At 50.9% G+C, this 21,551-nt stretch overlaps 1 protein-coding gene across 1 annotated transcript in view; it reads left to right on the top strand.

Moving 5' to 3' along the window:
* FBXO41 (F-box protein 41) overlaps nucleotides 1-21,551 on the top strand; it is a 106,159-nt gene that overhangs the window by 46,929 nt on the left and 37,679 nt on the right. Inside the window, exons 3-8 of the mRNA XM_053254834.1 lie at nucleotides 9,135-9,345; nucleotides 13,366-13,445; nucleotides 14,605-14,957; nucleotides 16,231-16,466; nucleotides 17,844-17,959; nucleotides 19,971-20,123. Of these exons, the coding sequence (XP_053110809.1) occupies nucleotides 9,135-9,345; nucleotides 13,366-13,445; nucleotides 14,605-14,957; nucleotides 16,231-16,466; nucleotides 17,844-17,959; nucleotides 19,971-20,123 (1,149 nt within the window). The remainder of the gene's footprint in view (nucleotides 1-9,134; nucleotides 9,346-13,365; nucleotides 13,446-14,604; nucleotides 14,958-16,230; nucleotides 16,467-17,843; nucleotides 17,960-19,970; nucleotides 20,124-21,551) is intronic.

The raw sequence follows: 21,551 nt of genomic DNA, 5'->3' as shown, positions 1-21,551 counted from the left end.
GCACTGGAAGAGATTCCCCTTTGGGGGTGGAGCCACTCTGGGAAGAGCAGAAGTTTTCAAGTCTGGCTTCTCTAATATAGGGCTGAGAAAGATTCCTGCCTGCAACCTTGGAGAAGCCGCTGCCAGTCTGTGAAGGAAATACTGAGTTAGATAGACCAATGGTCTGACTCAGTATATGGCAGCTTCCTATGTTCCTGTGTTCTGCTGCTGTTCTGGCACCCTTTCTTCCCTCACCTAGCCATTCTCTTTCTCTAAGTGACTCCAGCAAATCAGGGCCCAGGAAATAAATGGCATTTATTGGCATCATAATGTATGAAGCAGGTCAGATTTAACTATGTGATGATATCACAGAGCTAATTCCGAATGAGGGCAGGAAGCACTGCCCTCCCTCCACATGGGAGCTGGGGGGATTATGCCCCTGTTTGCAGCTTCCTGCCAAATCACTGAAACAGGGGAGCACATTTCATGGAGCAATACAACCGTCACAAAATGCCTCCTCTTAATTGTGGCACAGTGTGCATAAGAACCCCACCGCAGAGAACCTTTCACTCTCTGTTGGGGATTTGGGCACCGCATCTATCACTCCCAGTCCAATCAACAGCCAATTAAGCTGATGGACAGCTGGCTATTAGAAAATCCAGCAGAGACTGATTCATTCTCAGCTGAAAATGGTCAGAAATAAGTAATGAGGATTTGGTCTCCATGGTTTTCACCTCAACTTGGATGGGCAACTTGGAATCACACAAACAACAGGCACTTTGGATGGTGTGTAGCCTTGAGGACAGGAGCAATTTTATCCAGGACCTGATATCAGCAAGGGCTGGGCCCCAGAACTCTGTTCTCAGCGCAAAGACAGAGCCCTGGAATGCAGGAAAAGAAAAATGCCTTCAACCTTTCCCCACAACCAGTTCCTGCACTTCTGGGACAGAAGTATTAAAAAACAGGAAATTGTTGGATTTTTGAGGAGAGGAACCCATATCCTGCAGAATAATTTCAGATTGGTCTCCAGAATGTCCCGAGTCTATCTCTGATTTGGGATCCCTTCAAAGAATGCATAATTTATGTAAGGAGTTCGCTGCCAAATAAGTGGCGGTGGTACTTAAGATTGCTTTTAAAAAGAAGATAGATTCAAGGGGAAGGAGAGGTCTGCCAGCTACCAGTCATAATGGCCATGTAGAGCCACCATATTCAGAGGCAGTATACCTGTCCAAGTTCCACATGTAGGAGCTGGTCATGACAGGCAGCAAGGCAGTAGCGGGGTAGCACAGTCAGAGAAGACATTTGCTGCTCCGGCAGCAACAGAGGACCTTAATTAGGACCGGGAAGACCTCTGCCTGATGTTCCTCAGCCTCATTTCTTCCAGCTCCGCATGTTCCTGTCTCCTGCTCCCAAAGGGATCCTCGGTAGGAGGTCCTGCCTGACTCAGCCTGTGGGCATTCAAGTACTGCTGCTGCGCCTGGATCTGGATTTGGTGTCACTGCTGTTCCTGAGGACCGGGCAGAGATGAGGATGGTTCCATCATGGGGGGAAGAGCAGGGATCTCTGGAGGATGGTCTTCCCCTGGTGCAACCTCATCCATGGGTTTTTCAGAGCTGGGAGTGGGGGGTAGGCTCGGAGTTAAGAGGGCCCCCTGGCTCTGGACTGGGAATTCCACTCCTCCTTGGCTCCACTTCCAAGAAATCCCCTGTGTTCCAGTCGGGTGGTCCCTGAGAATACCTCTAAACAGAGGAAGCTGCCTTAGACCATCAATCCATCCAGCTCAGTATTGTCTACACTGACTGGCAGCAGCTTCTCCAAGGTTGCAGGCTGGAGTCTCTCTCAGCCCTCTCTTGGAGATGATGCTAGGGAGGGAACCTGCGACCTTATCCATGGATGCTCTTCCACAGAGCTACGGCTCGCATCCCCTAAAGAGAATATTTTACTGCGCTCACCGATGTCTGGATAAAACAAACCAGTCAATAACACCTGTCTGACTGTGTAAACAAGAAATAATAATAATAATAATAATTTGATTTCTATACCGCCCTTCCAAAAATGGCTCAGGGCGGTTTACATGGAGAAATAATACATAAATAAGATGGAACCCTGTCCCCAAAGGGCTCACATTCTAAAAAGAAGCATAAGATAGACACCAGCAACAGTCACTGGAAGTACTGGGCTGGGGGTGGGTAGGGCCAAATGCAAACCAAGATGGGCTCTGCTTAGCAAAGGAGACCGTTCATGCTTGCTACCACAAGACCAGCCCTCCTCCCCTGAATAACAGCTGAGAGAGGAGCAACAGCAGAGAAATGCAGCGCCTTCAGGCCCTGCTTGTGGCTTTCCCAGAGATATCTGGTTGACCGCTGTTGGAAAGAGGATGCTGCATTCATTGGGCCTTTGGTTTTCTCCAGGCGGGCTCTGTTTATGTGCTTATGTGCACTGCTGGATCTGTGCCCTGCGGGGAGGCAGTGGCATTATCGCCACATCAGGCCCTTGAAGTTCAGACTCTTCTGCAACCTTCTCCTCTATGAGTAACTCCCTCTGGCTCATGCAAACACATAAAGCATCATGTTTTATTTTTTGGTTTTAAAATATTCTCGATCTAAAAGGTCCCCATGTTATCACATTCTGCCTCATAATTCACAAATACGGTCCACAGTTCAAGAACAGGTTTCAGGCAGGAGAGCCGTATTTAAATAATGCAGATGATTCTCTACAAGAAGGATATTTCCTCCAGTTTAAATCCTTTTCCATTAAAGATTTAGCTCGCCACGCTCAGGCTCGGAAATCAACTCTAGAGGCTCGTAATGTTCGCCTTAGTGGGAAAGTGTGGATGAGAAACCTCTGAATTCTTCTCTGACTTGGACAGAAATCTGAGCCACAGAAGAATTGCCAGCATACCCATCACACACATCCAACCCCCAAATCTCCTTCCCCTCCAAACTTCCTCCCCCTCCTTTCCCAAAAACCTCCTTCCCCTCTAAACTCCCTTTCCCTTCTCCCTTAACTCTTTCCAGGTAGGGGAACGTAGGAACCTGCCTCCTACTGAGTCTCCAAGGTTGCTGGCCTTTCCCAGCTCCGTTTGACTGGGGACCTTGGAGACTGACCAGGGACTTGTGCATGTGGTTAAGGCTGCACCCAGCCACTTAGTGATGGCCCCTCTGCCGCCCCTGTGGACCTCCATCCAGAGAAGCTCCAAAATCTGTCCAAAGCACCTGAGCCTTGGCTCTTTGGTGACACCACTGAGAACTGCTTTTTCACCACCCTCTGACTTGGCCTGGTCCTCTGGAGTATCTGCTGCTCCGTTTACCTGCTGCTGCCAATGACTGGTGGTCTTCCAGACTTAATTGTGGTGGTTTTTCACAGAATATGAGGCTATTCTCATGATGGGGGGGGGAAGGCTAAGGGGGCAAGCCCAGTGGTTCAATGGTGGCTAGGCCACCAAAGTAGTCCTCTAAAGCAAGTGCTCCACTAAGACCATTTTTTCAGCCGTGAGATACCGCAGCACAGCTCTGTGGTGCAGCAACACATAAGTAGACCCCTGGCCGGGAGACTGCAGCAAGGCTTCTGGCATTGCCCCCCCCCCCGAATGCCCTACACACTCGTGAGGGGTGCTGGGACTTCTGGGGGCAGATGGTCCCCAATTCGCACCATCCCTACCGGCTCCGTGACGGAGCCAGTAATTGTGTGGGCGGCCAGTCTGGCCACGCAGGGGAGGGGAATGCTCGTGTGCAGGGGGAATGGGTCAAGCCTGCTCTCCCTGCACAAGCCCTGCAGGCTCTCCACAGTGCTCACGTGGAGAACCCATACATGTTCTTTCCAAATCTGCAACCACACTGAGCCAAAATACTAAAAATCAGAACCTCATTGACACTCAGTTGGCCACATGCAAATACTTCTACATAACTGGAAGCTGTGGACGGGGCCACCTGGAGATTTTCAACCAGCTCCTGGAGTGCACAAAGGGACAAGGTGGATAAAAGAAAATGAAGTGGGAGGGAAGTTCCACCGCCGACTGAGCATGCAGACGGCTTCAGTCTTTGTTCAGCAGGACTAAAGCCGAATATACAGAAGAGAACACCTTCAACTACAGAATCATGCTGGAGCTCTCCTCCTGATGCTGGTTGTAGCTGCAGCCCCAAAGTGTGCTCTCTCTCTCTCTCTCTCCCTCTCTCTCTCTCTCTCTCTGTGATTTCTTGCCAATCTGGCTACAATACCACAATGCATCCAGCCTACATTCTGTACCAGACATAGCATGCCCTTTTTAGAACTCCCTGTAGCTGCCTTGACTCCCTGGAAAGACGTGTGTGTGTGGGGGGGGGTGTTTGAAAGAGGAGAGGGGAGTGAGGGAAGGAAGGCTGGAGGAAGAGTGAATGAGGAGCCAGTTTACACAAATGAGTGAAGCTCTTAAGAACATGGGTTGAATTCTTTCTTGCAGAACTTGAACACGTGAAAACTGTTGTGTGATCATTTTGCAATGCCCAGCTCAAATTGAAACCCAGATTTATTGCTCCTCTGTGGAGTTGCCAGTCATGGGTCAGGTGGTACCTCAGTATGAAAATATGAAGATGCCTCCTAATGATTCAGACTATTGGTGATAAGAACAAAAGAACAGCCCTGCTGGATCAGGCCCAACAAGGCCTGTCTAGTCCAGCATCCTGTTTCTCACAGTGGCCCACCAAATGCCACTGGAAGCCACAGGCAGGAGTTGAGGGCATGGCCTCTCTCCTGCTGTTGCTCCCCTGCAACTGGTACTCAGAGGCATCCTGCCTTTGAGGCTGGAGGTGGCCTATAGCCCTCCGACTAGTAGCTGTTGATAGACCTCTCCTCCATGAAGTTATCCAAACCCCTCTTCAAGCCATCCAGGTTGTTGGCTGTCACCACATCTTGTGGCAGAGAATTCCACAAGCTGATTATGCGTTGTGTGAAAAAGTACTTCTGTTTGTTGGTCCTAGATTTCCCGGCAATCAATTTCATGGAATGACCCCTGGTTCTAGTATTATGTGTGAGAGAGAAATTTCTATCAACTTTCTCCACTCCATGCATGATTTTATAGACCTCTATCATGTCTCCCCACAATCGTCTTTTTTCTAAACTAAAAAGCCCCAGGTGTTGTAGCCTTGCCTCTTAAGCAAGGTGCTCCAGGCCCCTGATCATCTTGGTTGCCCTCTTCTGCACCTTTCCCAGGTCTACAATGCCCTTTTTTTAGATGTGGAGACCAGAATTGTACACAGTACTCCAGGCGTGGCAGCACCATCGTTTTGTATAAGGGCATGATAATCTTAGCCGTTTTATTTTCAACCCCCTTCCTAATGATCTCTAGCATGGAATTGGCAGAGGGGGAAACTAGCTTAGTGCCATCACGTCATGGAATTTTTTTCAATTAAACGTTACTGGGAAAGACTCAGGGCAGAGCACGGCTTGGCCACTCCCGGGTGTCAGGAGCTGCCTGCACCCAGACCCAGGGAGCCAAGAGTCCCAAGGCATGCCTTCATTGCTTACCTCCCACCTGAGGAGATCCTCTCACCCCTGGGGTCTCAGAAGCAGCAGTGATAATGGGCCCTTGCAGAAACCCAGAACTGAGAACGGAGTGCCTATCTGGCTGCCCAAGACCAGCCTTGCTCAAGAGGAGGGAGCAGGCCGATGCTCCGGATCAGGACCCGGCTGAGATCCCAGAAGAGGCAAATCATCCACCTCACTATACGGCCCTTCAGTTTATTTTTTGCTGCTAGCTGCTGGTGCGACAGCTCTGTGGAGGCAGGTTCCATTCCGAGCACTGCCTAACCAGCTCCTGCTGGACAGCTCCGCCAAGGGTCCTTGCTCAGTCCCTGCCCCTGCTACCTAGATTCTGCTGGACAGCTCCCTTAGGCGATGGGCCTGGGGTCATAGCTCAGTGGCAGAGCATCTGCTTTGCATGTAGAAGAAGGCCCCGGGTTCAGGCCCCAGGCAGCATCTCCAGGTAGGACTAGAAAGACCCCTGCGTCTGAAGAGCCACTGCCAGTCAGAGTAGACAGTTCTGAGCTAGATGGACCAATGGTCTGACTCAGTATAAGACAGCTTCCTGTCTTCCTATATTCAAGGGTCCTTGCTCAGAGGCCTGCTCCTGCTACCGCTTGCTTCCTCCCACACTGCTCGGGGTGAATAGACATGACCACATATCTCCCTGTCACGTGTTGCTTTGGCCCTGATGTACTTGAAAAGAAGGGCATGTACTTGTGTGCCTGGATTATGTGTTTGCCCACCCAGAAGTGCCTGCCGTAGGCATCCGGCCGTAGGCATCCCATCGTAGTGCCCATCGTATCCGATCGTATCGTATCGTGTCGTATCTGATCGTATCCCATCGTATCCCATCATAGTGCCGGCCATAGGCATCCCACCCCATGTGCACCTCTCCACCCATTCCATATCATAGAAATGATACGGCACAAGCCATTCGTTTACGTAAATGCCAGGCCCATCCCTAACCTTCATGGCATTTGATGCTGGAATCCAGTAAAATCAGAGTTCAAGAGCAGATGCTTGTATTCTGGGCTGGGGTATCTGAAGGACCATCTTCTCCCAAATGAACCAACCCAGCCATTCAGACAGAACTGCACAACTGACATGCTGTGCGGAGGCCAAGGTCAATCTTCTGCACACTATTACATTAAAATTAATTAACAGTATTAATGAAAGCCATTGTTAGCTACTTGTGGCTCCCCCCCCACACATACACAAACACAAAGGGACGCACAGTTTTAACTAAGGATAGTGGTCAGAAAATCTGCCCTCTCCCTGCTCAGTCAGTGGGGTGCCTGGTGGCATGCCCGCCCCAGAAAAATGTCGAGTCCTCTCCTCTCCCTAAATCCCAGTTGCTTGCAGCCTGCAATCCCAGGCATGCTTACTGGGTGCTTACTGGGTACTTAAATGGTTTTAATTGTAAACCGCCCAGAGACACACGTTTTGGGTGGTATAGAAATATTTTAAATAAAAGAATAAATATTCCATGGGACGTATTTCTGTGTAATAGGATGAGGTTGTAAGGCAGTTTCTGGAGAGGGTGGCCCCCCTCAGAGAAGAGGGGACAAGGCAGACTCCTGTTGTTGCTGCAAGGTATTTTCAGCAAAAAGGTCCCTAGGGGCCCAATCCGGCCCCTTGGTGTTATGTTGTGCAGGCCTGAATTAAGATAACCTTCTGCAGCCTCTCCAGAAACCCCATCAGAAGCGTGCTGGGTGTCTGCTGGACCCAGGGCAGCCCCCACCCCCCCACCCACCCACCCACCCCCACACACACCCCACCTCTGGCATTTCCTCCCCAGGGCCTTTCTCCTGGCACCTTCATTGTCATCACTTAGACATCAGGCTAAATCCGTTCTATTCACCAGAGCTTGTAAATAACATCATGCGGAGTTGTTTTCTTTTCCCCTCTAGGGCTGCTTTTTATAAGTCTGAAATGCTGCCTTGATTCATTTATTTCAGCAAGTTGCTTGGGTGGTTGTTGGGTTTTTTAAAATGCTGTGATGTTTCAGTCTCATTGTAAGCCACTGAGAGGACTTCTTATAGTGGAAAAGATTTAACACAGGGATTCTCAAACATGACTCTGCCCATGTTGGTGGAACACAACTCCTGTCATCCCAAGCCACTATAGCCAACGGCCATTTGGGAGCTGTAGTCCAACATGGGTCCAACATGGGTCATGTAGTCCGACATGGGTCCACCCATGTTGGTGGGCTACAGCTCCCATCATCCCAAGCCACTATGGACAAAGGCCATTTGGGAGTTGTAGGAATATAGGGACATAGGAAGCTGCCATATACCAAGTCAAACCATTGGTCCATCTAGGTCAGAATTGTCTACACAGACTGGCAGCAGTTTCTCCAAGGTTGCAGGCAGGAGTCTCTCTCAGCCCCATCTTAGAGATGCTGGGAGGGAACTTGGAACCTTCTGCTCTTCCCAGAGTGGCTTTATCCCCTGAGGGGAATCTCTGACAGTGCTCACACTTCTAGTATCCCATTCATATGCAATCTAGGATGAACCCTGCTTAGCTAAGGGGGCAAGTCATGCTTGCTACCACAAGACCAGCTCTCCTCTCTCATGTTGTAGTCCAACATGGCTCCAACATGGGTCATGTAGTCCAACATGGGTCAGCCCATGCTGGTGGACTACAGCTCCCGTCATCCCAAGCCACGATGGACAAAGGCCGCTTGGGAGTTGTAGTTCAACAGCACCCGGGGCCCCAAGTTTGGGAAGCCTGGCATTCATTCATTCAGAGTTCAGGCTTGACTTTTGAAATCCAGTCCATGTGAGAAATGTACTGAGGAGCTGAAATCACCACCCCATTTGCATGTGGCAATATGGGAGGCTCGTTTCAGGGATTTTTATGAACTTGGAGGTCAACCTGGGCTAACTTACCCCCGGCCGCGATGTCATTCCTCCCTCCCAGTGCCTGATGGCAGCCACCTTATTGACTTTTACCCAGAAGTCTCTTTGCAACCTCATGTGTTGGCATTGTATCATGATGAGGGGACTTCTGGTGGGGGGGGATGGTTACCACCAGGAGCCAACCACCACTGCAAAAAAGGCAGTAGCCCCCCCAAAGTGAGCTAAGGAGTATTTGGGGGGATCTTTTGCCCCTCCTGCTCTCCACAACACTGAAGGGCTGTTCATGGAACAGAAAGATGGGTGGGAGAAGCCTCCTACCACACTTTGGGAGCTATGCATGCTCCCAGAGTTTGATCATGTACAAGCAAACAATTAGACCGATGGGGGGAGTGATCGTGTGTGAGGCAGGAGCAGGCTAGGATGGCCTACCCAGCTCTCGCACCCAGGGTTTTCACAAGGTAGGAGGCCATGCAACCCTCCCCAGCTCCTGCCTCACACCCAATCACTCCTCCTACGTAGTTTTTTTCCTTGCTCAAGATTAAAATTTGGGCGCACACTCAGTTCCCAAAGCTGGATAGGACACTTGTCCTACCAAGTGCTTGGGTGTGTGAACAGCCCTTGAGTTGACGTTTGTAAGAACTTTCAGCTCAGCTCTGAAGAAATGGTCTTGCCACACTTTGGGGAGATGCGTGTATTGACTTATTTATTTCTGTTTATAACCTGTTGCCTAGGAAGGGTCACTGAGCTCTCTGGGAGAAGAGTGGTGGGTTTTCCAACGCTTGTCTCTCCCCGCAGGGAGGTGGTTCAGATCGACCAGTTCTTGAAGGAGACTGCAGCCCGTGAAGCCAATGCCAAGGTGCGTCTCCAGCAGTTCATCGAGGAGCTTCTGGACCGGGCCGACCGAGCCGAGAAACAGCTCCAGATCATCAGCAGCAGCTGCGAGACGACCCCCAATTGCAGCCTGGGGAGGTGTAGCGTGCCTGCATCCAAGAGCACTGGCAGACCGGTACTGGCTGACATTTATTGGTTGGTTGGTTGGTTGGTTGGTTGGTTGGTTGGTTGGTTGGTTGGTTGAACACATTTTTATACTGCCCAAAAGACAAGTTCTCCGGGCAGTTTACAACCTCTTATTTCTCTCCTAGGCACATGGTTCTCAGAGGCAGAGGCGGGTTTCCCTGGGGCGGTGGGGCTAGGGTGAGACTCAGGCTTCATCCATCCCCTCCTCCCGATGTGTGTCTGGAATGGATGATGAATCCTATACTTTCAACAAAAATTCCCAAAGCAGTTTAGATAGATAGATAGATAGATAGATAGATAGATAGATAGATAGATAGATAGATAGATAGATAGATAGACAGACAGACAGACAGGCTTCATGTCCCCAAAGGGCTCACAATCTAAAAAAGAAACATAAGATAGACACCAGCAACAGCCACTGGAGGGATGCTGTGCAGGGGATGGATAGGGCCAGTTACTCTCCCCCTGCTAAGTATAAGAGCATCACCACTTTTAAAAGTTGCCTCTTTGCTCAGTTAGCCGGGGACTAACTGGATGAGGTCAAAGCTCCATCTACTCCAGCATCCTCTTTCCAAAACTAACTTGCCCAATGCACCAATGCATCCAGGAAGCAAACACACAGTACATGATGACAGCAATCCTCTCCTACTGAAGTTACCTAGCATTTGGTAAAGTAAAGGTAAAGTTGTGCCCTTGAGTCGGTGTCGACTCCTGGCGACCACAGAGCCCTGTGGTTGTCTCTGGTAGAATACAGGAGGGGTTTCCCGTTGCCACCTTTCAGCATCTTCCTAGATTGCTGCTGCCCAATAGAGGGGTTTCCCATATTCTGGGAAACATACCAGCAGGGATTCAAACCAGCAACCTCTTGCTCACTAGGCAAGGCAAGCCATTTCCCCACTGTGCCATTAGGTAGCTAGCATTTGGTGCGCATAGCATACTGCTTCTGAATGGAAGATCCATTGAGCTAGCATGTATACCTCTGAACAGTTCAACCAAGGACATCCGTGGGGTAACCATCCTCTCCCACTGCAAAGCTGGTTTGTTCTTATCCACTTTCCCCTGCTCCTCCTTTTTGTGTGTCTGAATTCTGAATTCTGTTGCTCAGCTGGGACTGTGCGCTCATGACTAAACAGATGGTGGGTGCAGCCACTTTGACAGTGGTGATTATCTGCCAAGGGGTGGGGGGGGTTCATCCTCCCCCCATCTTCCCAGCTCTCCCTTCCAATCCGTGAGCAGCACTGTAGAAAATGTACTGTGTGCCAGCAGGCGCTTGGACCAACTCTCACATTGGCAGCACAATGCCGGGTTCTGTGGCCCACAGACAGCCCGAATCGTATCTGAACTTCAGGCTGAAATTGAGTCTCAGTAAAATTAAGGCTGAAACTAAACTTTTGGTGGTAAATATGAGCCTGGGAATTCAGGCTGATACTTCAGTGCTACAAAGCAGTGGTCGGGGAGGGAGGGGTGATTTGGAGGGGAAAGGCAGTGGGGTGGGCAGGGGGGTGGAGTTTCATAGCCTTTACCCTGGCCTGCTGCATTCCCCCACCACCACCACCACAGACGCGTCATTTCCACCCCCAGCTGTTTCCCCCATTTGACATAATCCTCTTGCAGAGATTTGGGTGGGAGGGAAGCAGATGGGGAGGGCTGCAGGGGAAAGTAGCAGGTGGAACATAGGAGGAACAGAGGAAGCTGCCTTCTACCGAATCAGACCCTTGGCCCATCTAGCTCAGTATTATCCACACAGACTGGCAGCAGCTTCTCCAAGACTGCAGGCAGGAGCCTCTCTCAGCCCTATCCGGAGATGCTGCCAGGGAGAGAACTTGAAACCTTCTGCATGCAAGCATGCAGGTGCTCTAGGGAATGTACCAAAATGAATGACCGGGAATGCCTACTGAAAAGCCCTGGTTCCTTCCTTCCAAAGGGCCATGGAATGCATAGAGCTTCCAAATGGCCAATGCCATTTGGAAATTCCAAGCGTCCCTGTGGCCCTTTGGAAGGAGGAACCTAGGAAGTGGCCTTCTGCCTTGGTCCATCTAGCTTAGTCACTTGGCAGTGACTCCTCCCAGGTTGCAGGCAGGAGTCTTTCTCAGCCCTGTCTTGGAGATGCTGACAGGGAGGGAACCTGGAACTCCCACCCCCTAAGGGGAATATCTTACAGTACTCACATACGGAAGAAGGGTTAAACATAAACACACACAAACACACCGGTCACTTCACCGCTGTCAAGGTCATGTCAAAATAGGCCCGTGTATGCAGAGGCGTATCTAGGGAAAATAGCGCCCAGGGCAAACACTGAAATTGCGCCCCCTGTCCAAACATCTGACACCCATCTTTCAGATAACTTCACCATAGTATCAGCTCAAAAATATGTCAAGCTTGTTAATCTTTTAATATTTAAAAAACTATTTAGCAGTGGACATAGTCAGACCAAAAAATGCTGGAAAACTACAAATTTCAGTATTCTGGGGCTCATGAAATACCCAAATACTATGTGGAGGTGTACTTGGAAAACTAAACAGAAGTGCCTGTATAATTCTCTACTATGTATTGTAGCATCACCATTACATAAGTTTTAAAAATCAATGGAGAATTTGACTTTTCCCAGATACTCTGAAAATAAGTAAAGGATATGCAGAGTAAACTGTGTCACTGCTTGGAATATATTCTAGTCTTTCAGAAAGACAGTTAAAATGAGAGCAAGAGAGCAAGAAACTCCCAGTGGGCCTTAATAATACAGATTTCACACTGATTCAGAGACAAACTCACCATTAATAACCATATTATTAAGACATCACATTTAACTCACTTATCACAAGAAGCAAAGTAAGAGCAAATGAATACAATCCTAGCTGATAAGCTTCAGCTCATTATTCACAAGCCATGATTCTTTGTACATAGTGCCAATCTGAATATGTATACAGTATCTTATCTTATATTATTTTTTTTAATTTTTTTAACCTGTAGCCCCTTCAGGGGGCTTCCTAAAGGCCGTGGGGGTTCTGCCCTCCCCCTGCTGGCCTCTAGGGCCTCGCAGGGACCAATTGAGCATGTGCGGTAGCCATTTTTTAAAATAATCTTTTTTTTAAAAAATGGCCGCTGAAAACAAAATGGCCACCGTGCATGCTCAAATGACCTCTGCAAGGCCTGGCATGGCCTAGGGCCTCACAGAGGCCATCTGAGCATGCGCAGTGGCCATTTTGTTTTTGGCAGCCTTTTTAAAAAAAATTCTACAGAATGGCGCCCCCCCTTCAAGTGGCGCCTGGGCACATGCCCTGCTTGCCCCACCCTAGATACGCCCCTGCGTGTATGTTCCACTTCTGAATCTGAAGCAGGGGTTTTCAACTTTGGGCTCTCAGATCTTGTTGGACTACAGTGCCCGCCACGCGTGGGGACCGAAGGCTGGCCTCTCTGGGTCTAAAGGACACAACCAAGTTTGGAATTGCAAGCTAAGCAACTTCTTCAACCATGTCAATTGTACAACCATTTCACAGAATTCTTCCTTTCCCTCCCGCAGATAGAAAACTGATGTTTTTCAGTTTAATATCTGGGGGAAGGGAAGGAGGGATTCTGTGAAATGACTGTGCAGTTGACATGGTTTTTCCAGACTGCTAATATCCTAGATTGTTTACTTTGTGCAGGACCTGGTGGAGACCCACAATTCTCTCTCCTGCACATTTTAGCCAATAGCCGTTTGAGAGGGCAGGTGAAATTTAGATCCAGATGGCATCACTGGGGTTGTGGTGGGCAGGTTCTGCCCATGCCTTTTCCTGATTGAAACCGTCCACCCCACAGCCGGCTCTTCTTTGCCTCATTGCATATGGGCTGCATGCATACTTTTAAAGTAGCTTTAGGGGAATAAAGAACAGTTTAAGGGAGCCATTTCCAGCAAAGAAAACAGCACAGTGGGGGAGAATTAAATCCTCCTCCCCTGTAAGTGGGAGGAAATTGTTCAACTCAGCTGCGATTTCTTTTCAAGTGGGTGATCTCCTCTTCTTTGTCTCCACAGAGGGACAGGCATTCGGTCCCAGGAGCAACCGCCCACGGTTCCTATGCCGTTTCCAACCAGAGGTCATCTTCCAGCACTGGGTAAGTCAGGAGAAACCTCTTTCCAGCCTGGCCTTGCGTATCTCGTCTCCACATGCCCCGAAAACGCCTCAGAAACATTTCCAAGACATAGGGTATCTGTATCTCCTGGAGAGAGAAAGAAAATGGCAGCAACTCATTTAAATGCATTATTTTATGTAAATGTGCACAAACTTAGGCTTGCTACCATGGAAACTTGGCTTAGAAACCAACTCTTTAAAAAAAAACCAACCCTAGGCTTGTCTGCAACCCAAGCTCAGGAAAGAAGAGGCTAAGAAAAGGGATCATGTCGCCCTGGTGGTGCTGAGTGCAGACTTCAGTGTTCTGGGAATCTCCGCTTTCGTTTTAAAACAGCCATGTTTCTAGTCCTCAGCACTGCAAAAACAGTGCCCAGACCAAGCTCAGAAGGTGTAGAAGGTGCTATGCAGGATTCTTAGTGGCCAGGGGATGTGGTTTAGTGCTCTGGATACATTTTTGCTCTTCCCTAGGACTATCAGAATAAATTATGCCAAATAAACCTATTCGCATAGATCTGTCTAAAATGCACCGCAGAGGATTCTATCTTGCATTTTAGTGCAAGGGTGGGCTTCTCCTGATACAGATGTAGATATAGATCTCAGAAGAGATGCAGCCCCTCCTGCTCACGTGCTCTCACCACTTGGCTCTGTGGCAAGAGGTCTGAAATCTGGGGTGGGGGGGGGAGCATTGTCCAGTTATGGTGGAAAAGGTAGGGGGCTTTTAGTGACATTCACAGGCAACCATCCCTGACTCCCCCAACTAAAGCCAAAACATGGTTAGAGTGCTGGACTAGGACCGGGGAGACCCGAGTTCAAATCCCACTTCAGCCATGAAACTCACTGGGTGACTCTGGGCCAGGCACTTCTCTCTCAGTCCAACCTACCTCCCAGGGTTGTTGTGAGGACAAACATCACTACGTACACCGCTCGGGGCTCCTTGGAGGAAGAGCCGGCTATAAATGTAAAAATGAAATAAAATACAGTCGCTGACACAAAACATAAGGGGACCAAGCCCCTCCACTCTCTCCCAGATAATTCAAGCACTGGGGGGTGGGGTTGATGTGTCACCCCTTCTGTGTGAAGGGGTTGGTCTAGATGGCCTTTGGGTTCCCGCTTCACCTGACTCTTTGGTTCTGTGCCTCAAGAGCCTCCAGCCGTGCCAAAGCCGCCTCCCAAAGCTCTGGCTGCTATGACAGCGACAGCCCGGAACTGTACCATGGGGAGGAGAATGCCGACGGAGCCCACTACCCCAGTGGCCCGAACCGGGGCTCCGACGGTGGCTTCGACAGGCGCGGCGCAGGACTGCGCAGGCAGGCGATCCAGAACTGGCAACGCCGGCCGTATCGCAACAGCACCGAGGGGGAGGAAGGAGACATCTCTGACGTGGGCTCCAGGACGACCGAGTCGGAGGCCGAGGTGTGGGAGCTGGAGTCCGGGGTCCGGCCGGAGGTCCAGCAGGTGAACTTCTCCCGGCCCGGGAACAGCTCCAGGCTGCCAGGTGAGTCTCCTTCTCCCCGAGGAAGCGAGTGGAGGAGGAGCGTAAGGCAGATCCTGCCATGCCCTGCAGCCGGGAGAGAGGAAACCGGCGGGGCGGGGGGGGGCATGCAGAAGTGAAGAAATGGCTGGAAGGCGGCCACATCAGAGGAGATGGGGACTGGTGCTTCTCTGGAACCCCTGTCTAGAACCCAGGGGAGGGAATGGCAAAGAAGCAGATGAAGCTGGCCAATAGGAGGGAATTCCTGATTCTGTGGAACAGCCTGCCTCATGCAGTGGCAGGCTCTCCTGCACTGGAGACTGTCTGAAACTCGCCAGCCAATGGAGGCTGGATTTATGAGGGATGCGGTAGCTGTTTCCTGCACAGAGCTGAGGGTTAGTCACTAGAAGACCTCCAGGGTCCTTTTCACCTCTCAAATGCTATTATTCGATGATGATGATGATGATGATGATGATGATGATGATGATGATGATGATGATGATGGTATTGTAGCTGTTATTATATAATTAATATAATTATTTTTAATATAATTGTTGATAATTATTGCTGTTGTTATTTACTCAAAGTGTATCCCATTTTTCTAAAATCTATGTTCAAGGTAGCTAACATTATACAAACCATCAGCTAAAAATATAAACCCGGCTCACGGGGTCAAGAGGTACCTTATAAAGAGGCATCCCTCTTATACTTAGCAAGAGACGAGCAACCAACCCTGTTCAGCCTGTCTCGTTGCTGGTGTCTCCTTTGTGTGTGTGTGTCTCTGTTTCGACGGTGAGTCCCTTTGGGACAGGGAGCCATCCTTCTCATTGCTTTTACTATGTGAACGCTGTGCTCAAAGGGAACTTCTCTTCTGTGGCAAAGAGCAGCCACAAGGCCACTGATCTGGTCAGGAAAGTGGCAGGAGGGAAGCATCAGTGCTCCACTTAAGCTCCCCTGCTAACCAAGCAAAGAGGCACCTTTTAAAAGTGGTGATTCTCTTTATTGAGCAGGGGGAGAGCAACCGGCCCTATCCATCCCCAGCACAGCATCCCTCCAGTGGCTGTTGCTGGGGTCTACCTTATGTCTCCGTTTTAGATTGTGAGCCCTTTGGAGACAGGCAGCCTTTCTTTCTTTCTTTCTTTCTTTCTTTCTTTCTTTCTTTCTTTCTTTCTGACTGCTTAATGCAGCAGACCATGGGTGACTTTGTTTCCCGCCAGGGCCTGTTCGCAATCCGTCCAGGGTCTCAGTGCCTAATCTGTCAGGAGTCGATGCTTTTTGTTGCTCTGTCCCTTCACAGGCCGGTCTGACGGAGGGAAGGGGGTCAGGCCAGAGCGGGGAAGCCCAGCCCGCTCCAATGAGGTCATCAGCCCCGAGATCCTCAAGATGCGAGCCGCTCTCTTTTGCATCTTCACATACCTCGACACCAAGACCCTGCTGAGAGCTGCAGAGGTGTGCAAGGACTGGAAATTTGTGGCCCGCCACCCGGCGGTGTGGACCCGGGTGATGCTGGAGAACGCCAGGGTGTCCTCCAAGGTAATAACCAGCTTTGAGTGCAGAGAGGCAGGGCCTTTCAAAATGGACCTCTACAACAGCCTTTAAGACTAACATTCTCAAGGTTGGGTCCCCACTACAACTCCTATCATCCCCTGCCACCATTACTAAAGGGGACCCAAGCTTGCAAAATCCTGCTCTGAGCCAATGGCATTCATTAAGCCTGGCGTCTCCATTATCAGAAACACTAGCAGGAGATCATCATCATTACGATGAGCAAGAGGGTTGGTGGCCAACACACCCGGGGGGAAATGCGAGCCTGCTGCAGTGCCTTTGACAGAGGTTTGGGCTTCATAAATCTGCAGGGTGCTTTCCAGATTAGACCCTGCAATGGGGTCACATCAGATATTGAAAGGTTGCTTTCAGACTTCCTGTGTTGTGACACTGCAGTCCCTACCTGGACAGCAGGGTGCAGTTCACATTTCCAATGCCTTGTTTCGAATCGCTGCGATATAGAGTAGGATGTTGTATATCCGGCATAAAGAGGTTGCTGGGTTTGGGGGGTTTTTAGTTGCTGCAGGACTGCTCCCCCTGCTGTTTACATTTCAAATGCGACTTGCCTGTACGGAGGCATTTTGCTGCTGTTGAGCAGCTAGTCTGGAAAGCACCCAGGTGAAACTTTTCATGCAGAGCTAGCTCCAGGCTTCAGGGGGCCCTTGGCAAGCTGTCCTCCATGGGCCTTCTCGTACCTGGAGAGAGTTTTTATTTATTTATTTATTTACATTTTATATCCCGCTCTTCCTCCAAGGAGCCCAGAGCAGTGTACTACATACTTAGGTTTCTCCTCACAACAACAACCCTGTGAAGTAGGTTAGGCTGAGAGAGAGTGACTGGCCCAGAGTCACCCAGCTAGTTTCATGGCTGAATGGGGATTTGAACTCGGGTCTCCCCGGTCCTTGTCCAGCACTCTAGCCACTACAACATATGAAGGCTCTAGGCACAGAGGTGTCCTCAGGAGTCAGCTGTGGGCCCTTCTGAGAGGCCCCTGGGCCATCGGCAACTGCCCAGCTATGCTGCGAAACATTATCTCCGGCAGTGACTGATGGTCAAACTGCTTTTAACAAAGCCAGTCCTAGAAAACCGAGTGGAAGCATGGCTCTGGCACCCTCTCCAGCTCTCCAATACCTGGATGCACGATCCTGGACAGTCTCCATGCATGCTTTCTCCGTGCCATATAAGAGGATAAATTTGCACAATGGGATCTAGAAATCTGTATTCATGGTTGATGCAATTTATATGCAAATAAAAACAAATGTGCTCCATCTTATCCCCCCCCCCTTCACTCCCAGAGCAGAAGGCTCTCAGTTCCCCAGATGTGGCTTCCCGGAGTGATAGAAGCTCCCCCTTTTCCTTCCACAGTTTCTGGTGATGCTGTCACAGTGGTGCACCCAGACCCACTCGCTCACCCTCCAGAATCTCAAGCCCCGACAGAGGGGGAAGAAAGAGACCAAGGAGGACTATATGAAAAGCACACGGTGAGTGAGAGCGAGTGGCTGGACTCTGTACTGACCTTCCTGCATCAGCAACCACAATGGATCTGCCCCCAAATTTCTCCTTAGGATGTAGGAAGCTGCCTTATGCAGAGTCAGATCCTTGGTCCATCCAGCTCAGTGTTGCCTACCCAGACTGGCAGCGGCTTCTCCAAGGTTGCAGGCAGGAGTCTCTCTCAGCCCTACCTTGGAGATGTTGCCAGGGAGGGAACTTGGAACCTTTTGCATTCAAGCATACAGATGCTCTTCCCAGAGCAGCCCCATCCCCTAAGGGGAATATCTTACAGTGCTTACATGTACATAGGAACATAGGAAGCTGCCATATGCAGAGTCAGACCATTGGTCTATCTAGCTCAGTATTGTCTTCACAGACTGGCAGCAGCTTCTCCAAGGTTGTAGGCAGGAATCTCTCTCAGCCCCATCTTGGAGATGCTGCCAGGGAGGGAACTTGGAACCTTCTGCTCTTCCCAGAGAGGCTTCATCCCCTAAGGGGAATATCTGTCAGTACTCACACTTCTAGGCTCCCATGCTGCCAGGGCTTGAACCCGGGGCTACCTTCATGCAAAGCAAGGGCTTGACCACTGTGCTATGTCCCTTCCCTGAGGTCTGCAAAGGAGCTGAGAAGGAATTCCCCACAAAACTCTAGTTATCCGGAGTAAGCTACAGGTATGCCAGTAAGCTGGTTCCTGACTGGATTCAATGGGCAACCCATCGTGTATGAGCCACAGATGTTCAGGTCAGGAGAGCCTGTTCACTGCAGCCACAGCGTAACTGGCCCTACTGTGAGAAGGATTAATCGTCTGCACGGAGCCCTGTGAACATGCCGCCAGATATGTGTTGGCCCGGCTGCCTCCCGTGTTTCCATAAACCTTGAGGTTTGGGCTGGCTTCCCTGTTGTACTTGCGAGGTTGGGGCGGAGGGGTCCAGCCAGGCATGAGCAGACTTGCTGCCAAGTCTACTGAAGCTGCAAAGGGGCTGTCCAGCTAAGGAGTCTGCCTAGAGCAGGGATGCCCCAACTTGGGTCCCCGGATGCTGCCGGACTACAACTCCCATCATCCCCCTCCAGTGGCCGTTGTGGCAGGGGATGATGGGATCTGTAGTCCAGCAGCATCTGGGGACCCAAGGCTGGGAACTCCTGGTCTAGAGTGAGGAGTTAGGCAACAGCCAGCTAGCCAGCCAGTGGCTCTAGGGCAGCCCCTCCTCCCTTACCCCTTCCTGGAACATTGGCAGGGCCCAGACCTGGCGTCTTGGTCCTTCCTTTCTCCTCCCAAGTGCAGCTCAGAGGTGGGAGGCAGCATGGCACAAGTCGCAGGCTGCACCTTCTGCTCCCCTCTGCTCTTGGGGCCCTGGGGGTGATCACAGAGGGCCTGGAGCTGGGGGTGTCTGGAGCTCAGTCAGGTGGGGTGCATCGTTTCCCCTCAGCTTGCAGACTCCCTGGGTGGGGCATCTTCTGGGGTGTCAGCTGTGGGATGCCCCACTAGGGTATGTGGATGCAATCTGGTCTGAGTAGATGCTGGGACCAATTTCAAGCTCCTCCTCCTCTTCCTCCTCCTCCTCCTCCTCCTCCTCCTCTAAGGAGGTCTCATCTGGTCCTGGGACCAGGGATGACACAGTCGGAAAGGCAGATGTGGCAGTGGGAAATGCCTCCTGGCCTTGTCCCTAGCGATGGCACTGGTGTGCACATATATGCCATTCCCAGGAGGATTAAAGCCCTGGATAGAGAAGGGAGGGCAGGAAGGTTGGAAGGAAAAAGGAACTGGAATTTAGGATTCACAAACCTGGGTCCCCAGTTGTTGTTGGACTACAATTCCCATCATCCACAGTCACAGTGGGGATGATGGGAGCTGTAGTACAACAACAGCTGAGGATCCAAGGCAGAGGAACACTGCCATAAGGGACCCCATGCTCGTTGGTGTGGTGTGACTCCAAGTTGGTTGTATAGGTTGTGTAGTAGAATATGTTGTGATGCCTTCTTCCATCTGGTTCCTCCTCCCAGAGGCTGTCTGGAAGCTGGCCTAGAGTCCTTGTTGAAGGCCACCGGGAGCAACCTCTTGATCCTCCGGATTTCTCACTGCCCCAACATCTTGACGGATCGTTCCCTCTGGCTGGCCAGCTGCTACTGCCGGGCGCTTCAAGCCGTCACCTACCGGTAAGTAGGTGGCAACCCTCCCGGACTGGCCCAGAGTCTCCAGCAAGCAGCATCCATCTCCAGAATGGAAGAGCTTCATTTGCTGAAAAACAGTGGAAAGAATATTTGGGGTGGGGTGGGGTGGCCGAATCTCCAGGGATCGCTCCAGACAAAACTGGCAGCTCATAGAGATGCTCCCAACCAGCCTAGAAGTTTGGCAGTCAAGACAAACCCTGCAAAACGAGGCCCAAAGCAGCCCAGACTGGCAGAAAACTGTCCAGTAGGTGGAGATTTGGTAGCTCATCAAGAAGCATATGGGCCATTCTTACGTTACGGCGGCAGTTCTTACAACCATAAACTGGCTAGGAGACGAGTCCCGTTTTGTGATCGTGGGTTAGAGGGAAGCAAGGCCAGGGCCAGGGAGCTTGATCTTCGGTAGGAAGGAAAACCCGCCTACCCAGCTGGGACCTGACAGGTGATCCAACTGCCCCCTCATCCCTTATTTTTAGCTCACCTACGATCACAAAACAGGAACACACCCAGCTCCCAAAGTTTATGGTCATGTAAACTGCTCTACTATGTCCCAGGGGGTTGTCAACCTCAGGACTACAACTCCCATCATTCCTAGCCACAACGGCTGAAGGCCATGCAGCCAAGCCGAAAGCCATTGTGGCTGGGGACTATGGGGGTTGTAGTCCCACACCAGCTGGAGGCCCAAAGTTGAGAAGCCCTGCTTTGGTCGCTAGCAGAATTAGGGCCAAAGTAAATGTGATGCGGTGTTCCAAAGAGCAGACAGAAAACTGGCATCTCACGGAGGAGGTTGTACTATAGCCCAGGGGTTCTCCCACATGGGCCCCCAGATGTTGTTGGACTTCAGCTCCCATCTTCCCTAGCCACAGTGGCCACTGCTGCTGGGGGTTCTGGGAGCTGAAGTCCAACAACATCTGGGGGCCTAGGGGTGAGAACCCCTGTCCTAGCTTTCTTCCGGCCATGCTCCTTTTCTGTGGGCAGGATCTGGGGGTTTGCATGCCAGAGCATTCCGTCACCTGACCCCTCGCCTGCAGTCTCCAGAGCCCAGAGGCTGGTTGGCCTCCATGCCCCATCCAGCCTGCCCGCCAAGGTGCTTGACAGCGCCACAAGCACCGTCTGCAGCGCTGCGGAGAGCACCGCCTGCGGAGGTGTGCGCTCGTAAGGACCCTCTTCTTGTCTTCAAGGCTGGAGAGCTGACAGTTGAACAAAAGTGGGTTTCTGATGAGCAGGGTTGTCGGGGCTCTATTTCTGGCAGGGTTGCCCCCGCAGAGTGGCTGAGCATGTCGACGGGAGGGCTGGGCCAGCCATTGTCCCCTTGCCAGGGCTGCCGTGTGCAGCCCCTAATTAGCCCAGCGTGAAGCGGCTGGGGAGGTTGTCTTCGAGGAGGAGGCTGGGCTGGGAGGGAGGGAGGGAGGCAGC

Source organism: Hemicordylus capensis, chromosome 5, assembly GCF_027244095.1.
Source record: "Hemicordylus capensis ecotype Gifberg chromosome 5, rHemCap1.1.pri, whole genome shotgun sequence".
NCBI lineage: Eukaryota > Metazoa > Chordata > Lepidosauria > Squamata > Cordylidae > Hemicordylus > Hemicordylus capensis.
The sequence above is the reverse complement of the archived record's forward strand: the minus strand, read 5'-3'. Positions and strand labels throughout refer to the sequence as shown.